Raw genomic sequence first — 19,686 nt, 5'->3', positions numbered from 1 at the left:
CCGCGAAGCAGTTTCTTTAAGTGTGTGTGCAGCGCTTTGACCAAACGCTGGCGATTTTAGGAAGCGCCCAATAAAATGCGCATTGACGTTACCACCACATCAGGGTGAAAAATTTGTACATCATCAAGTTTCCGTTGAAAATAGTTACTGATGACTTAAACTTGCGATCGTCTGAACAAGCCCACTATGTTCATAGGAGTATATGATACAGGTGTAATGCCACACCATGCAATTATATTTGTAATTTTGTTATGTTTTGTTTTCCCTTACATAATGTTATCTAACATACCAAGTTTTTTGATACAACATTATGAAATGCATGATGGGAAAGGCTTTAATCCACTGTGATGAAAGACCATATCACACCATATTATGTCCCCTATTTTACAGCCATTCCCACAATACCACATGAATTCAGATTGATTCAGATCCATGTGTAGATGTGTGTCATTCATAACGTTTTTTATATTTGCTATATGACCATATATTCTACCTTGCAATATGCTAGAATTGCTGTTGTACCTTTTAAAGGGAATTTGTGTTCCACAGCCTCGTCCCCAAACTTGTACTCTCCAAAAAAGGATTTTATATTATACCAAGATTTTTTATAATATATAAAATCCCACATAAAATCTAGGACATCATGATTATGTGAATAAGCTATCTTGCATATTTGACAAAGATATCATCCAATTTGTAGTTTTGGGCTGTCAACAGCCTGAAATTACAACACAGTAGACTATGGGGCGCTGTAAATATTCGTAATTTATGCGTAATTTGCAAATTCAATGTCCAAATCAACTGAAATTTTGAAAATAAGCTTTTTTTTGTGGAAATCTTTTGAAAAGAGGATGATAATATCATGAAATCATTGAGAGAATCTTAAGTACATATTTGTCTGTCTGGATAAAAGTGCATCTAAAAAGATCCATGTAGCTATCCTGTTGTTGATTTATCTTGATGACACAAATGACACTTGATGACACATAGCAATTACAGCCATAGAAATAACACATGGACAGAAATGGTCTCTAAAGACAAATTGCTATCAGGAAAACGTGAAACTGAAGCTATGTAATGACATAGTTGAATAAATGTCCTACTTCTTCATACAGAAACATGGGTTTGAAAGATGATTTAGTGACAAATGAATTATGATGTGGAAATTACATCAATTTTGAGATTTATTGAGATCAAGACATGACTGAAGACGAGAATTAAAGTTGACTAGATCAGGATTTCTTAGACTGGTCACACCTGCAGATACAGAGGAAAGTGTAAACCAAATGGTCTATTCCATTGGAATTCCACACTCCCCCTGTGGAAGATTTAAGACAAGTTTTCCATAGAGGGAGTATGTTTATGAAATTAAGTTGGCTATGGTTAATTATTTTGAAACCTACACTCCCCCTGTATATAACTTTACCTATATCTTCCACAACTGGAGTGAGTATTTCAAGTGGAAGTCACCCAATTTTTATTCTATTTTTAACTCATACTCCCTCTGTGGAAGACTGTTCTTAAATCTTCCACAGGGGATGGGCAAATTTCAAATGGAATCAAGGCAACTGACACAACCACAGCAAAGCTCAACTGCATTGGCAGGGGTTGGTAGTACAAATGGCTATACACAAAATACAGGTATGTGCTGCTGAAATAATGTCGCATTTTCACATGTTTCAGGATAAGTTTTATTGCTTACTCAGAATCATGCATAATTTATTTACAATTACAAAAAGTATAATCGAAATCAAAAGTGATACATGTATAATAACAGTTACAAACTACATAGATTATAAAGATACAGTTAATACTAGACTACAATTAACTTTCAAATTCTATTATTCTACTAAATAATTGGATAATTCAATAAAATAGTGTTGTACCAGAGTAGATATCTCAAACTTCCCAGAATCCTTTGTAACATGGCACATGATAGTCAAGAAATAAACATATTTTGCAAGATCTGGATGTGCTCTGTTCATTGAGGTACTTTTTGTTATTATATCACTCATACATAAATTCCAGACAGTTCATTGGTTGATTACCATTTATCGTTTTTACCATCAGCCTCTCTGTGTGATAGTCTTTACCATCATGTGCTCTGCCAGAGTGCGCCTGCGCCAAGCGCGCTTACTCTTAGACTTCGCCGATTTAGTTATGGGTGGACCCCAAAATGTGAAGTATATCACAGCAAAACATGGTGTTACGTTGATGAAAAAATGTATTTCCTACCTTAAATAGTATTTTAGTAATATAATTTATGTATGAGTGATATAAAACAAATATTAACTGTCTTAAACTCGTGTAATGGTCGAAATATAATCACTCGGTGAAAGATGTATTGTTCCGGCTCGTGGAATGGAACAATCCATCTTTCACCTTGTGATTATATTTCGACCATCACACTCATAGACAGTTAATATTTGTATACTATCGACCCATTTTGCACTTGATAGCAAATCAGTGCAGAAAATTGAAATGGAATTGTGGGAAGTGTAAAAGATCTTCTTTGGTGTATACATACATCACAATAATATGAAGAGTTCAGATATGTGAAAACTGATATACTAATTTTTCTAAATTTGACATTGGCAAATATGACTGGTGAAATTATAAAGATAATAATACAATTATAGTAGGAATTCCAATTGAATGAACACAGCTTTCAACAGCTGTACCCGATCCAACCGCGATCGTATATCGCGTATTTCAAACTACAACGCGAACGCATGACCTTGGATACAGTGCTAACCAATCACCTTGGCATAGTTGGATTCACTTCCGCATTACTCATGCACAGTCGCACACGCTAGCGTACATCACGAAGTATACGCAAAAAATCGTCACGCTATTGAAAGCTGCATTCATTCAATTGGAATTCCCACTATAGTTCACTTAGCATCCCTGACCTAATAAGTGGTGCATATGGATTTTTAAGTGACAACTGTCTAAGGGCCCCTTTTTCAAGGCATATTTACAACTAAATTCCAATAAGTATCCTATGAAAGTGAATGACATTTAATTCATGTTAAAATCTACAAAAACAACAATCCATGACCTCAAACTTGTCTATGAGTTGTGATCTACTCTTTCAATCTTTCTGTCCACCAATTTCCGTCATTGGGATGTTCTTTTCCCGACTTCTATGTTTACAAGATGAGCATTTTATTCTGTCAAATGAAAACCCAGCAAATGTATACAGAAATGGATTGAGGGTGGAATTGATAGGTAACACAAATGTTGCTATCCAGGCATAAGCAGTAGGACTGACTTCAACTGCACCAGCCTGTACAAGAATTGATAAAACCCCAATTGGTACCCAGCAACATAGGTCTGAAAGGACAAGGAGAGACATTTTCATAGCCATGCATATTTCATTCTTTGATCTCTGTGACTGTCCAGAGTTTCTCATAGTTTTTCTAGCATCAATAAAAATAGCTATGTAACAGAAGCCTACTACTACGAAACAGACTAGGTTGAGGCCAGTAAACATGGCAATAGATAGATACATGGATGCCTTACTATAAACATGTGTATTCATTGATATGGAGTCTTGAAACTGTATGCTTAAATTATAGTAACTATATTCTTTGACAATGGCAGCAGTGCTTTCATTATAAACCTTTAATTTTGAAATTGGGAGGCCAACACAAACCTCTGAAATTGAATACAAATTAGAATCTATTCCAGCTAATACAAAAGAGGTGATGCTCAAAATGATGGCTGCTAACCAAAGCATAGCTATAAGTAAGTGTGCTAAAGTTGTAGTCAATTGTCGGCTTCCAAACGGGTACCTGTACTTTACACGCAGAAACCTGTCTATGCTTATCAGTGTTATCAAGAAAGTTGAAGCCTCATTGGATAATAGAGATAAGGCACCAGCACACCTACATAATGCACTTCTTCGCCAGGATTCAGAATTTGCTGGGAAAAAATCCTTGTAATACATATCTGCTGAAAGCAAAATGATCAGATAGATACACATTATGAGATCTGATATTGAGAGATTTGTGATGAGAAGAAACTGGACTTTCTTACTTTCCTGCATATGCTTAAATCCTTTGCAAAGAGCAATTATATTTCCAAGAATGCCAAAGACACTCATAAACCACATAACAATACGGAGGATGTCAAAGGTCAACATACGGTCACATGTTAGGAATGGAGAAGGTGGCTCATCACTTATACACTGAACAGATGGTGCATAACAGCAAATTGCAGATGTAGTAACTAACAATTTAACAGTTTTATCTAACCCGCCAACACATCACTATGCATCCATAGCAGTGTGTTTTCTTTCAAGTTAACTGTTCGTAAAGAGGTACACTTTGATAGAATTGGAATTTGATTCAAACTGTTGAAAGACAGGTTTAAATACTTCAAATGAGTGAGGCTATAGAAAATGTTTTCTGGAAGATGATGAAGTTGGTTATGATCCAGAGCCAGATCTTCAAGCCTGGTTTGGTATTCAAACATGTCAGGATGGAGAGAGATTAAGTCATTGTTGGATAACGCCAGTATTTGTAAGCTTCTCAATGATCCAAAGGCATTCAGTGCTATCTTGTGTATTGAATTGTTATACAGGTGTAAATACTTTAGACTCACCATTCCTTCAAACACATTGGGCTGTATCTCATGTAATGCATTGTGAGACAGGCTTAAAAACTGCAGATTTGCCAGTCCTTCAAACACATTGGGCTGTATCTCACATATTACATTGTGCGATAGGCTTAACACCGTCAGACTTGCCAGTCCTTCAAACACCCCAGGATGTATCTCTTGCAATGCATTGCTCTTCATAGTTAACCACTCCAGACTTGCCAGTCCTGCAAACACACCTGGCTGTATCTCATGTAATACACTGCTATCCAGGTATAAACCCTCCAGACTTGCCAATCCTTCAAATACACCAGGCAGTACCTCACATAATGAATTGTTGTTAAGGTTCAACCACTCCAGATTTACCATTCCTGCAAACACACCATGCTGTATCTCACTTAATTCATTGTTATGCAAGGTTAGGCCCTGCACACTTGCCAATCCTTCAAACACACCAGGCTGTATCTCATGTAATGCATTATCACTTAGATCCAATGTTTGTAATGAGGATGCAAATCTTGCAAATGCGAATGGATTTATACTGTGTAAAGTACTGCCAGCCCAGCTGAGACTATTTACATCGTCAAATGGATACAACACTTGGGTCACAAACACACTTCCATCTGTGCAATTACTGGTTATGGTGACATCATCTAAGGCACAGGTACAGTTGATTGGGCATTCCATGTGACATCTTGTATCATTAACCTCACCTTCACACTGAATTGTCTCATTAATATATTGCCCACTAATTGTTACTTGTTTACTACAAATTGATAAAATCGTGTATAAAACCACTACCATTCCCACATAGCATGATGTTTTACATGGGATTCTGCGATAGCCTACACATACAGCCATGTTGCTGCTTCAAAACACAAAATGATCAATTTGTGCTAAATTGCTTCCTACTTACTGCTGGGGTTGTTCCATCTATTGCATTTACCCATTTCTCACATCTGTCAAAGGGGACAGCATCACAAAATCCCTTTTGGTTTTACATGACCTTTCAGTTCCAGTCATTTTTTTCTGCATAAATACCATTTTAACTTTTCTTTTACAATTATTGGAAGTTGATTCCCTGTGGAATTGCTTCACCAAATGGTATTTATTTTGTGTCATGCTTTGCGATTTCTCCCATTGAGGGCAACAGCTTCCCATTCATGTCAGAGGGTGCAAGATGGAACAGCCAAAAACAACCAAAGTGTTGAAGCAATCTATCATGAGAGATAACCAAATGCGTTTCATATTTCAATTTATCCAAACAATTAGTGTTATTGGCCATATATCATGCTTGTCAACTGAATAGCTTTCATCATTAGGTTGATGACACCAGTGCATGTAATCAATCCAGGATAATTACATCAAAAAAACAAAGTCCCCACTACTAAATTGAGTAGCCATTACTTTCAGCAAAATTAACTTCAAAAGTGATATGCATGTGTAAAGAATTCTGGTAGCTACGACTACCCAAAGTAGTGGGGACTTTCTTTTTTGGATGTGTTTATATACAATTTTAGTAACTGACTATTTTCTTCATCCACATGGTTTCAGTCAATTAAATTTAATATAATTATAATTTTATTCACATATCTTTGTGTATCCAATAAAAACAGAGTATGTCCACTCCATAGTATTACAATAGTGGTAATAAGTAAAATAAAAATATATAAATATAATATAATACAATATAATATAATATAATATAATATAATATAATATAATATAATATAATATAATATAATATAATATAAAATATATGTAGCAATTTGCAATTTGACCTCCAGATGACATTCGGCCTTTTTTTAACATATAGCTACATATCTCCACACTATTTCTGAACAGGTTCAAGGGTGACAAAATTGCTAACATCAAGATATTGAAGATGTCAGACAAGCTGCATGCTGAATGGCTCTTTAAACTATCACATAAATCAAGTTCTCAATTTCTGAACTGTCAGCTTCTCCATACCTAAATAAATGTAACACAATCTGATGAAACCACACCAAAGAAGGCAATTTAAAACATTGAGTTATTATCATCATCATCATCATTGGATTAATCAAGGGTAGGTATTATAACTGAAATATACTAAAATTGTTAAAAAAGTATTTATTAAGGGCAAATTTATCTATTTAGGGCAAAATTATTTATTTAGAGCAAAATTATTTATTAAGGGCATTTTTTATGTGTAAAATTCCTGTTAAGAGCCAATTTATTAAAAAATTTGAATTCTTACAAGCAGTCATTTTAATACATTGGTTTATAACTAGATTATAACCAAATTTGACAAACTTTGAAATTTCACCCCTGCATAAGCAGCCACTTTGAATTTATGCAAATTAGGCACTGTTCCACTACTTGGATTTTCTTTTTGATTTTGATATGTTATTGTATGAGCTTTTAGAAAATGGATGCATGTCAAATGGATTCTGGTGCAATTAGTGGTGGGTCATTTCTTATTTGAGTCAGGCTTGCCATTGATAAGTTGAACCATGGAAGATATCTTATCTCTTTTTTACATGGTTGAACTAAGTATAATCAATGTTTTTCTAGCCCCTGAATAGCAAAATCTCACATGTCCTTCTGCTCTGTGTGATGACTATAATTGCTAAATTTCCCAAAGTCTTCACACAGCAAACCGGCATATTTATAGATCTAGATTTCATTTTTGGGTCTACACATAAGACTATTGTCATTATACATAATGACTATTGTCATTATACATAATGGGGAGGGCGGGTTAGTGTAGTGGTCTTCTCACTCGCTTCTCACCACTGTGGCCGGGGTTCAATTCCCCGCGGCGCCACATGTGAGTTTTGTTGCCGATCCATGCTCGTCCTTCGCAGGTTTTTCTCTGGGTGCTCCGGTTTTCCTCCTGCATCTAAAATCGGACCTCTTCCCATATCCCTGTCCCATCATATCCGGATGGCATCCCTTAAATTTAGTAGCCTCTGAGCACTATTGGGGTTAGCCTGGCTTCGGCCGAATGTTATAAATAAAAAAATAATAAAATACATTATGGCTAAAGTCCAGGCATGTTGATACTTATTTCTGTTATCAATGTTTCCTTACACATCACAAACTGGTATTTAGATCTAGATTTCATTTTGGAGCTTGCATGTAAGACTAAATTGTCATCATATACATCATGGCTCAAGTCCAGGAATGTTGGAACTTACATGTATTCCTGCTAGCAATATTTCGTAATCTGTGAATAGCAACATCCTCAAATATTTGCCTGAGACACAGCTGTCCTCCCCTGCTACATGCAGCTTGCATGACAACCACAATTACATAATTTCCCAAGTCTTCCTTCACACATCAACTTGTATATTGATGGATTTAGATTTCATTTTGGAGCTTATTGTGAAGAAAAAATCCTAAGGAAAATTTGTACTTATTCTTGTTATTAATGTTACTAAATCCCTGAATAGCAATAACCTCAAAATATCTGTCAGAGACACAGCTTTCCTCTCTTTCTAGTTTGCTTGACAACCGCATTATCAAATTTCCCAATTTCATCACCCATCACCAATTGGTATATTTGTGGATCTACATTTCATTCTGAGATATGGAAGGCAATATAGTTATCTCATATCATCACTCCAAACTAGAAATGTTGGTAATTATTAGGGAACACACCAACAGACTGATGAAGTCCTCTAAAGGTAACTAATACAGTTAGAAAGCTGACCCCTCCCAAACTGCAATGAAACTTGCAGTGGGTCAAAATTACATCAATGCAGTATTATACAGGATACATAATTGACATAATTATTTAAACCATATCTTCTGTTGACTAGATTCCCTTAAAGGGCTTCATCACTTATGAGAAAGATTTTAACACAAGTCTCCACATACATAAATGACAGCCAGCGAAAAATTTCACTGACCATCCACGATTTGAACCTTGGACCTTCAGATCACCGGACTGAAGCTCTACCAACTGAGCTAAATAAAGAGTCAGATGGAGAAGAGCAGTGATGTTATTATCTATAGGTAGGCTTAGAGAAAAAACGCAATTTTTTGACCAAAAATGCGAGATGGCAACTTCAAAATGCGAGAAAAAGCGAGATTTATGCCCAAAAATTGGCGAAAATCAAAAAAGGTAAAAAAATTGAGTGAGGGCAGTATTTCATTGACTCCATACCCCTGAGTGATACCAAAACAAAGCATAGAAATTGCAGACTGGACTATCAAAAATACACAAATTTTGTCCTCATAAATCAGCTTAAAAGGTCAATATACTGCAAGGTTTGAGTAGTAAATAAAGAATATTACTTGTGTTGTTGCTTGAATGTGCCAGAAAATGGACCGCTTTTGTACATTCAGGCTGGAAAATCAGGTCAAACTTAAGCTTTTTTAGTTGCAATGGTTGTCGAATTCTGCAACCTTTCGCCACAGAAATAGATTTTCGTGGTAGAAATGAATCTTTTAAAAGCGAGAAAAGCACTAAAAGCGAGATTCACGGCAGAAAAGCGAGATTATGTTTTCTCTCTAAGCCTATCTATAGGCCTTCAGTACAATACCCATTCATCACTCTTTTGGTTTATTCCCTTACTCATATGTTACTCAATCCTTGATGGTAATTTGCCCAAATGCCTGCTACAGACACAACTATATCTGTCATACTGTATGCATGACAACTGTAATTACCAAATTTCCCATGTATTGAATATCTCATCAGCTGGTTTATTTTTGATATCATTTTGTACTTTGCATGCAATACTGGAATCAATCATATAAAATCACGTTTTCGAAGTGGTTAGGGAGCTCAGCCAGTTCTTCTAATGCACAGGCTTTACATGCACAGTGCAAAGATCTAAAAGCTCTGATTGGTTACTCAGATGATTACATCAAGGAATTAATCAATCAGGGGCTCTGTTAGCTGTCAATTCTTACCTCTTCAAGTGCCTTCCATAGACTTGTATCGTTATGTTCACCAAATGGGTCCAAATTATATCGCAGTGTACCAGTGAATAAGACTGGGTCCTGGGTAGACAAAGTTGAAAATAGAATTGGTTATTTTATAAAACAAAATATGTAATGAAAAATATACCTAATTTAGAATGTGTACCATTTCTGACTTTGTTTTGAAAAATATACAATTTGCAAATTATTCCTTATTCCAAAGTTGAATTTTTAATTTCAAATATATCTCGACTGGAGTTTGGATAAAGTTCTGCCTTCTTGTGACATTGCTCAACCAATCAAATTAAAGATATGATTAAGTTCCACCTACCTGTGGTATGATTGACAGTTTCTTTCCGAGATCACAAAGTCCTTACCTACTGGTCTGTATTATGTCTATTAATACAGCACCATGACCATCAGCCCCGGGGGTGCCAGTTGAACCGTCAATGAAGTCATCACCGACCAAAATTTCAAGCGGTAAAAGGGTATCTTTTTAAGCATAGGCCACGTCCAGAGCGGGACGCGAAAAGGGTCTCAATTTTGGTGTTTTCTGGAAAAAAGGGTACCTTTTTTACAATAGATATGTCGGCGTTTTGGGTTCATGAAAAATCAAAGTCCAGCATTTGACGTCAGCCGCTGTTTTCATTCCTGATAGTAAACAACTTCTTACTTCCGGGTCTGTAAGTGTAATATATTAGTCTTGTGCCCGGTCTTGTACCATGATTAAAACTCGGTGATGTTTGTGCATGCTGCCGAGCGGGCTGCGTAGAGACGGGCGTAGAGACTATGATTGCAGCTTGTTTGTTGTGTATGACCACAATTTTGTGTTAAGGATGATATTCCAGGCTATTTCATATTATAACAGAAATTGTATGTAAAGGGATTGGAAATACACTAGGTAAATATTGCTTTCTACCTTCGTCAGTGAAAAGGGTCATTGGGACATGTAAGGTCAGTGATATGGGTACCTTTGTTTGCACCATGGCTGTGGTCAGTGATTTGGGTATCCTTTTTGCATAGCAGGTCAGTGGTAAGGGTTACCTTTCAGCCCTTGGGCATGTCAGTGTTTTGGGTGAAAAATAAAAGTGTCTGGTCAGTGATGACAACATGCAATGGTATATGAGTGGCACCCCCGGGCCATCAGCCAATCAAAATTAAGATGTAATTAAGCTCCACTTACCTGTGGTATGATTGACAGCTTCTTTCTCAGGTCATGAAGTCCTAATTTACTGGTTTGTATTCCATCTATTAATACAGCACCATGAGGTTCAGCCAATCGGAATAGAGCTGTGATTAAACTGCTCTTGCCAGCCCCTGTTCTCCCTACCACTCCAATCTATAGAGAATAGGAAAAGTTGTAAAAACTACAATATGTACAGGCATAGGCATAATCTTATGCATACAAATTTAGGGTTCATGTCACTATCTGATAGTTCACTTCTCCCTCTCGCTCCTCCCACTTTCTATCAGTCAGTAGCATCAAATTGATCAATTTCAATAAAAGAATTCCTCAGGTGGCCATGGGTGCCGCCATTAGAAACCACCAAGTGACAGGTGACAGAAATATTTACCGCTGGAAATAAAAACCTAGCAATTGAAAATCTTCTGTTACATTCACAAAATTGGAGAAGAAAAAATCACAAATTTGCTACAAAACCGGTCATGCTGTTGGCACATCTCTTTCTCTTTCCCCAATTCCAACTCTGTCTCTTTCTGTCTGTTTTTCTCTTTACTCTGGATCCATCCCACTGTCTGTGGCTCTCCTCTATCTCTGACTACACTTTGTTTCACCACAAGTTTGGAAGTGATATTTGTGCTTTAATGCAGTTGTGCTACAGGTGTGCTGACAAATCGCCCTGTGTATACACTCTGTGGAATTAGGTTAGCATGTGATTCAATTCTGAAACCAGCAAAGTATGCACCTACATCACTACCAAACTGTCTATCTTTCTAGTTTGTCTGTCTGTCTGTCTGTCTGTCAGTCTCTTTCTCGTTCTGCCCCTCATCCCCTTCTCTCTTATCTATGTAAATGTATTCATACCTTTTCTTTAGCTTCTATCTGGCAGTTAATATCCTTGAGTACAATTGGCATCTCTTTTGAATATGCTAGTGACATAGATGTGAATGCAATGTTGCCAGATTGAGGCCATGATGAGTCTGGTTTATTTTGAGGGATTTCTAGTGGAGCCTCTGATTGTAACTTGCAGTATTCCATTACTCTTTCTACTGATGTCATCTGAATGAGTAAAATGGGAAGAATTTGGTTAACAGTTAAACTATAGCAACAATGTTTTTCATTCTTTTTTGCACCATATATTATCACTGTTCCTCAGTGTCATTAAAAGTATAAAAATGTTCTTGCATCCCACAGTATCAGCCTCAATATTCACCTGCTTACATTGGCAGGGGCATTGGTAGGGAAAGGCAAAAGGTTGACCGATGCAAGTTGCCAAATGTTAATCTCATGAGGCATGGGTTTTGAGAGTCTTCATCAGGTGATTAACGTTGCTCCTGGAAGCATCTCAAGTCCCTGTCCCCTCAGACTTGATACCTTAACAGTGTTACATAATTTAAATGACAAAGGCAGCTATTGCACATACGGCTTTCTTGCACTCACATAAAAAATCATCAGAAAGAATTATTCACCACCCTCTCAAATAGGATGAATCAACTGCACAAAGGGCTGTTCTACACTAAGCCAAAAAAGAAACTTATAATTTTTCACAAGGTCGTATCTTAAAATCCTGTCCATCAAAATTAACCAAAATTACACACAGGATTGCCTCAATACTCTACTCTAAACACATGTCAGTAACCAAGCAGTTGTCCAACTGACACAATAGCAAAATGCACTGAAATGGAACAGCTTCCAGGACCACATTCACAGCCCTATTGGCACCCAGAAAACGAAATCTGTGAGAACGGCATCTTGAATCAGAGGTCACAAACTTACCAACAGAGACAAACAGATCACAAACTTACCAGGATCATCGTGTCACATATCCAAACAAATAATGAAGTCCTTTAGTAATGGGTATGTCCACCGTGCGCTTGCACACATGCTGTGCACCTGCATCCAACCAAGTTCCTGATGACACCTGGGGAAGATTGCCCCATGCTTCCCGTTACTAAAGGACTTCATTATTGGTTTGGACATATGACATGATGATCCTGGTAAGTTTGTTGTGACTCTCTTTAATGTTTTTAACTTAATGTTGTTAAAATTGTTGGCTGTGACCTGTGATTCAAGATGCCATTCTCTCAGATTTCTTTTGTTGGGTGCCAATAGGGCTGTGAATGTGGTCCAGGAAGTTGTTCCATATCAGTGCATTTTGCGGTTGTGTCAGTTGGCTAACTGATTTGTTACTGACATGTGTTTAGAGTAGAGTATTGAGGCAATCCTGTGTGTAATTTTGGTTAATTTTGATGGACAGGATTTTAAGATACGACCTTGTGAAAAATTATAAGTTTCTTTTTTGGCTTAGTGTAGTTAAACCCCATAGATCCCCTATGGAATACATGACATATATAATAAACGACAGAGATAAAAAGACTAAATCGCATCTGACATCACTGTCAATCAAATTCCCTACAACCCTTGATTGGTTAATAGCGTGTAAAAGGAAGGTTGATTCATCTGGTGCTGATCGGAGAAAAGGAATAAAATGGCATAAAATTACGTACTTTTACAAGGCATAAAGCAACTTTTCTAGGCATTGTTGACATGGTGCCTTCGGAAATAAAGTTTCCTATGATAGAGACCTAACATTTGAGAGATTTGTGCATTTGAAGGTGCAAAATTAACCGTAAGGCGCCCTGTTTTACCGCTGTGTTCAGGAACTCATCATCACAACACTTGTAAACAAACTGTGCTCGAGTTTGATTGACATATGACGCGATTTAGTCTTTTTATCTCTGTCTTTCATTATATCTCCTACACAGGCAGTGTAGCTTTCAAATGGTGTCACTCCTTCATGTAACCCCATTTGAAGTTCACACCTGTTCAACTTGACAAGCCCAAACTTACCTGGTTTTCAACAAGAGCACTTTGACGTACACAGAATTGGAAGACGGTGGTAAGAGATAAAGTATTACTAAGTATCAGCCCAACTAAACCAGCTTCTATAACTGTAAAAACAATATACAAATTCAGCATTAATACTGTACAAAATTTATGACCTCAGAGTTCCTATGATAATATAACCAAGAGCATACATTTGATTATAATAACAGAACCAGGTCCGTATGCAGGATATTTTTGGGGTGGGTATAGAATTCACTCCCCTAAAAATAGACTTTTGGGCTATTTTGAATGGTTTAACAGGAAAAAAAATAAATTGTCCTTTTGTTAATTTTCTCATTTGGACCTTCTTGGACATTTTAACCCTGTATGTATCCTGAAAAATGGACTTTTTGGAAAGGATCTTTTTTTTTGGGGGGGTGCTACAACACCCCAAAACCTCTCCTCCTTTTTCTTCTTTCTTTGCTTCTTTCCTTCCCCTTTCAAAAACAGAAATGATTTAGGGTTAAGGCATTGCATATTGTGCTTTGCTCCCTGGACCTCCATATTATGTCACCATCCCTGTACAACCTACACTCCATCCCAATCAGATCAAAAACTCACATTCAACAAGAGGTACTGCTCCAATCGTGATGCCACAGGTAAATATAACCATAATAAGATCCAGTCTGATTCCAAACCATCTACTAGTGGCTAAGAACATAAACCAAGCCTCTGTATGACGATCTTGATGTCTGCAGAAGTCTGTGTTGAATTTCTCTTGTTTTTGATATGAACGAATTGTGTATATGCCTTTGAGGGATGAGGTGGTATGAGAAAACACTGGACTACGAGCTGTAAGTAAGAAAATGATATTGGCAAAGTTGAAGTTGAAAAAATAGCACATAGTACCTTTTTCACTGTGGCAAGTCAGTGACGTCAGTGCATATTTCAATAGGCTCAAATTCAAATTGCAAGCATTCACTCAAAACACTGACGTAGACATGCACACATTTGTTCACTCTAGCATTTTATAAAAAAAAATGTTTTAAGTAAAGTATCCGCTTGTGCAGCTGCCTCAATGCATGCTTGACATCAATGATCCCTAGGCATATCACACTAGCATCCAAAGGGGTGTAAAATTGCACATTTGTGCTACTGTGCCATTTTCAAATGACTGATAGTAGTGAGTAAAGGGGTCAAACCTGTACAATAATTTGGGAATTTATTTGCAAATTTTAGTCACAAATTGACATCTAAGAAATTGCACATATTGCAAGTTTAAGTAAAGAACTTTAAGAGACAAGTTGAAGTCCAGATCCTCTGTCCCTGGTCAGTAGTACTATGTTGTAGAATAAGATTATTATTTTAAAATGTATTTCAATAAGATGATTCACAATTCCAGAATCATGATGCATTGTGGGTAATATTTGCCAATTTTTTGGAGATAAACACGAGGAGGCTGCAGTGCATTTCCAATGGTGGCGAACTTTGCACTTCAAAAACACATTTTTGTAAAACATTTTTTATTCATTCCTACATATGTTAATATTTCCTGTGAATACAAATTCATATTTCCTGTGAAAACCAAACTGTCAGCAAAATTCCAGTACAAAACATTTTTATGCAAACGTCAAAGTTCACCCCATTGAAAATGTACAGTAGCCTCGTCCTGTTTGTCTCTAATTTTATTTGGCGACTTCGTTTCTGCACATGCGCAGTTGTAATTGCAAAAGGGCTTATCCTAAAGCTACTGAACAGTTTTACAGAACCGCATCTTGCTATAACACCACATAAGATTAACAACAACTTCAGCTACAAAAACAAGACTGTTATACTCACTGACTCCATCTAGACGTTTGACTTGTCTGGTTGTGAGCAACGCATAGCGTCTTAAGAACACAAATATAACACCTAATGGTAATGCCAAGAGTATAGTGAATGGGTTCACAAACATGTTGACTATGACCACGCCCAGAATGAGTAGAGATAGCTGTAAGTGAAGATAGAGATGTAACAGAAAAGTTAATGCTATTGAAATCAAATCAAATCAAATCAAATTTATTTACCCAATCATCATGAAAACAATATACAATGAAAAAGTAAATATAAAATATAATGGTTATATATAATATACAATAAGAGCAAATATTTTGAATGAAAGACATCTATGAAAGGGAGATGATGGATGAGGACACTGCTAAATGCAGAGCGTGAGGTGCACTAACCTCAGCCTAATGTTACATTAAGGACAATTACTACAAATGAAATATTTCTATAACAATATGCAACAACTTGAACGAATGTAAATTCATGTGATCTTCTGGTGCAAGTAGTTTTTACATTTTGCAGAATATGTGTAAAGTCCAAGAATAATAGGACCATTGGGATTCAGATATCTTGCAGTGTGGTAGCCTGGTAAGTACATATTGCGTTACAACTTTCCAACTTTTTTGCCAGGCCAATAAGATTGGCCTGTAAGACTAAAAGTGCATCTGGACTGATTTGAAAAGCTTTGCTCAAGTTATGCATTATTTACTTCCGGAATTGTAGTTTGGTATTAATTATTAAGTATCTTATAAGGAATATAATCATGTACCTGAGCAAAATCAAAGAATGTAGTTGGCAGTTGGTCATCCATCAATCCTATGTCTTTGGTGAATCGATTCAAGATTCTTCCTGCAAATAATAAGCCAAATCAGTGAACAAATTCAGTGAAAATAGATGGAACTGAAAGACTACAAACATGTTGAATGGTTAGAATAAAAGTAACAACATTGATAACAGTAACATGATAACAACAATACTGACAAAACTTTAATACTGACAGTAATTGTGGTGTAATCAAGCAAGATCAGTCTGAGGTTGGACATATTCAATTTTCAGTTTCTTATGGATTGTAAACAGCAGTTGCTAAGCTACATTGAATTTGGACAACCAGTTCAAAAGATATGAGCAGTTAAAGAGTTTCCAAACAATAGGAAACAAATAATAATATTTCCTTTGTTGTTTGGCTATATATCAATATTTCCGACTTCCGACTGACTTGCTTGATCACATCACAATTGCTTTAATTACTTTCTGATACATGAGTATGCTATATAAATTAAAAAATTAGGTTTAGGGTGAAATATACTTTAATCTACCAACTGGTTTTAATAGATAATAGAAAATATCATAAGACAAATCAAAGGAAAATAATTTACAAGAAGTTTTACAAGGACATGAATGTGATGTTAAATGGGCTATTCAGTTGAATTCCATACACCCCATAATAAAGACATGACCTTAATCTTCCACACAGGGAGTGTGAATTTCAAATGTGGTTACCTGAATGGGTGAATCCATTTGAAATCTACACCCTCTGTGTAGGAGATTAAGGTCTGGTCTTCCATAGGGGGGTGTATGGATTTCAACCGGAATAGCTCATTAGATAAATAGGGTGTATTCACCTGTTGGGTTTGTATCAAAGAATAGCACAGGAGACCTGACCACTGATTTGAACATTTTGTAATGTAGATTCTTGCTGGTTTTGATCATGACACGGAATGCTAAGAAAGCTCTGAAGAGACCCATGAGAAGCAGTAGCACCACAAAGAACCCGTAGACGAAGGCTGACTCTTCTGTTGTTAAGTTATATTTAAAGTCCTCAAGACTATCAGGTGTCGTCTGGAAAATCAAAGACAAATTAGATTACTTTGATTAAGATTATATAGAATATAATTTACATTTTTAATGGGGTCTAGTTCAAGAACATAAGAGCCTTATATCACTAGGCCCATTCAGTGATTTGCTCATCCGGATGATCGTAAAAATCATCAAAATTCAGATTTTGATACCTTTGCCATTGTCATAGAGGTGCTAACATAGCATGCCAGTGGTTCAGCCGAAAGCTGTGTATTTAAGACAAAATAAGACATTTTACACGAATCTGTAATTTAGATACTGACAATATCTTAATTAGCTACATGTATTTGAATGGGGCTTCAACTGATGTTTTCTTTGTTTTTTGCCAAATTTGTCATTTCAAAAATACCAAATGATAATTTGAATAACTTATTCTTCACTTTTAATCAATTTATAAATAATTTAAATTTTTTACACTTGAGCTGGGATCACTGAATGGGATCACTTTAAGCTATCACAATCTTCTTGGATCATGCATGGGAACCAAACAACACTTGCCATAACTGAAGGGCCACCTTTGCCTAGTACAAAGTCAAACAAGCTGGTAGCACACTAGTTTTCTTTTATTGCCAACTTAAGTAACTGCTTTCTAGTGTTACTGCAGACCCTCGTCAATGCTATATGCTCCAATTATTGATGACCCTTCTTGAAAACCTAACTGATCATAACTCATCTCCTCCTATACCCATGTCAACACTCCCATGAATACAGGTGCTTCCTTCTCCTTCACAGACTTGTATATAGAGTTGTATCAAACAACAAATTAATGCGATGACAGTTTATATGTGCAAGGATGACTTTGATTATCTCATGTATCACTGAAAGGTGTTAGAATGACACACTATATGTTACTCTCTCCATTCAGCTGTGTCCCTAGCAGATCAAATGTGGCTCAGGTTGCACTGCTGCAGTGGACAATATTAGCATACCCTTTAATTCTCAAAATGTCTGCTTCCAGGCCATAAAAAGTATTTGTATAAGCTCAGTGCTCATCTTGTGTTTGTGTATCTTAATAATATTGCTGGATTTATTAGGCCAAAAAAATAGAATGTTTGTCTCAAATGCGAAATGCGATTATTTTTTTTATGCCCGACTTGGTGTTTTTATGGTATTTTGAGAAAAAAAATCTAATTTTCGCCGAATTTTTCAGGAAAAAACTATAAAAAATTTTTTTTTTTTGAAATAACAAATATTTCTGCATTTCTTTTTTTTTTTCAAATCGCGTGATTTTACAAATGCACGCATAAGCTTTGAGACAAACCTTTTTTCTTTGGCCTTATTCAAATCCTATTTTTTTTGGGGGGTAGGGATTTACTACGATCATTTTGAACCAAAACTTGGTAACCCCATCATAGATATCATTTCGAGAGTTAGACCATGCTGCAACTGATGAATTGTTCCGGTAGTTGATGTTCTTGCTAACAGTCATACACACCCTTGACAAAAAGTCCAGTTTTCAGGGGGAATGTTATAGTGTGCAAGAGAAGGTCAAGATTAGAAAGATACATTAATTATCAAAGCAAACACCATTTCATGTTAAACTTGGGGCATAAGTCTACATTTTGTTTTACATGTAAGCAAATTTATTTTGGAAAAAGGTTGGGTAATTCCGCAAATTAACAAAAACTTCTGGCTACAGGTGTGCTCACATCTTATAATCCCACAATAATTGAAACTTCCCAATCTTTGCACTCATTTTGCATGATGAGGTGACATATAATGTAAAGAACAATGACTGACATGATTTGGTCAAGGTCACATGAACAGATAGAGGAAGCACATCAAGATGATGCATCTTATTTAGGTGTGACAAACTTATATTACTTGACAGGTCAAATCCACGATCAAGGTGTGTTTGTGGTTAGCCCTATCATTTAATTATTGAAGCTCATCATGAACATGGCTTTTTTGTTCAAAATACACACACAGGGGCTCATAATTTGACATGTATAATATTCTTAAAATCTCTTTGGAATTATGTCCTTTCAATTATAATTGAGTAATTTCTTGAGCCTTTGGAACTCAGTTCTGAGCAAAGTCCTTCTACATGTGCCAATGCAAATACCATGGTTATCGCATGCAAAATACACAGTCACACCATAGTCGCACAACTCCTTCAGATGCAGGTGTCTTTGTTTCCTTCACGAGCGTACGGACCCTCCACTTATTGACGTCGCCACGTACGGCGATTTTCGGCCAATGATTGGGGTCACCAAGGTCAAACTCCAAAATCCAACGCCCGCAAAGCATTGTGGGCGGCGATATCGATGTATTGTCGATGATCGATTGGAAAATGGCGGCTCGCATGACTACGATTTCGCGGCCGTAGTGTACAAGTAATAGCCTGTTTTCGATCGTAAATCGCAATAGTTTTAGGTTTATTATGGCTCCAAAAATTTGTTGTATATGCGGTCGTAGTGCCAGGAAAAGTCCAGGCTCCTTTCGAAAGTCTATACCATATGAATCGGACTTTGAATGTT

At 36.5% G+C, this 19,686-nt stretch overlaps 1 protein-coding gene across 1 annotated transcript in view; it reads right to left on the bottom strand.

Annotated features, from left to right (window-relative positions):
• LOC140137251 (ATP-binding cassette sub-family C member 4-like) overlaps positions 1 to 19,686 on the bottom strand; it is a 108,571-nt gene that overhangs the window by 38,456 nt on the left and 50,429 nt on the right. The window contains 8 exon segments of the mRNA XM_072158898.1: positions 9,508 to 9,597; positions 10,700 to 10,855; positions 11,561 to 11,755; positions 13,547 to 13,647; positions 14,144 to 14,374; positions 15,362 to 15,512; positions 16,119 to 16,198; positions 16,972 to 17,188. Coding sequence (XP_072014999.1) covers positions 9,508 to 9,597; positions 10,700 to 10,855; positions 11,561 to 11,755; positions 13,547 to 13,647; positions 14,144 to 14,374; positions 15,362 to 15,512; positions 16,119 to 16,198; positions 16,972 to 17,188 — 1,221 coding nt within the window.

This window comes from Amphiura filiformis, chromosome 17 (assembly GCF_039555335.1).
Source record: "Amphiura filiformis chromosome 17, Afil_fr2py, whole genome shotgun sequence".
In the NCBI taxonomy this organism is placed as follows: domain Eukaryota; kingdom Metazoa; phylum Echinodermata; class Ophiuroidea; order Amphilepidida; family Amphiuridae; genus Amphiura; species Amphiura filiformis.
Note: the sequence above shows the minus strand (reverse complement) of the source record. Positions and strands in the feature narration are given on the sequence as shown.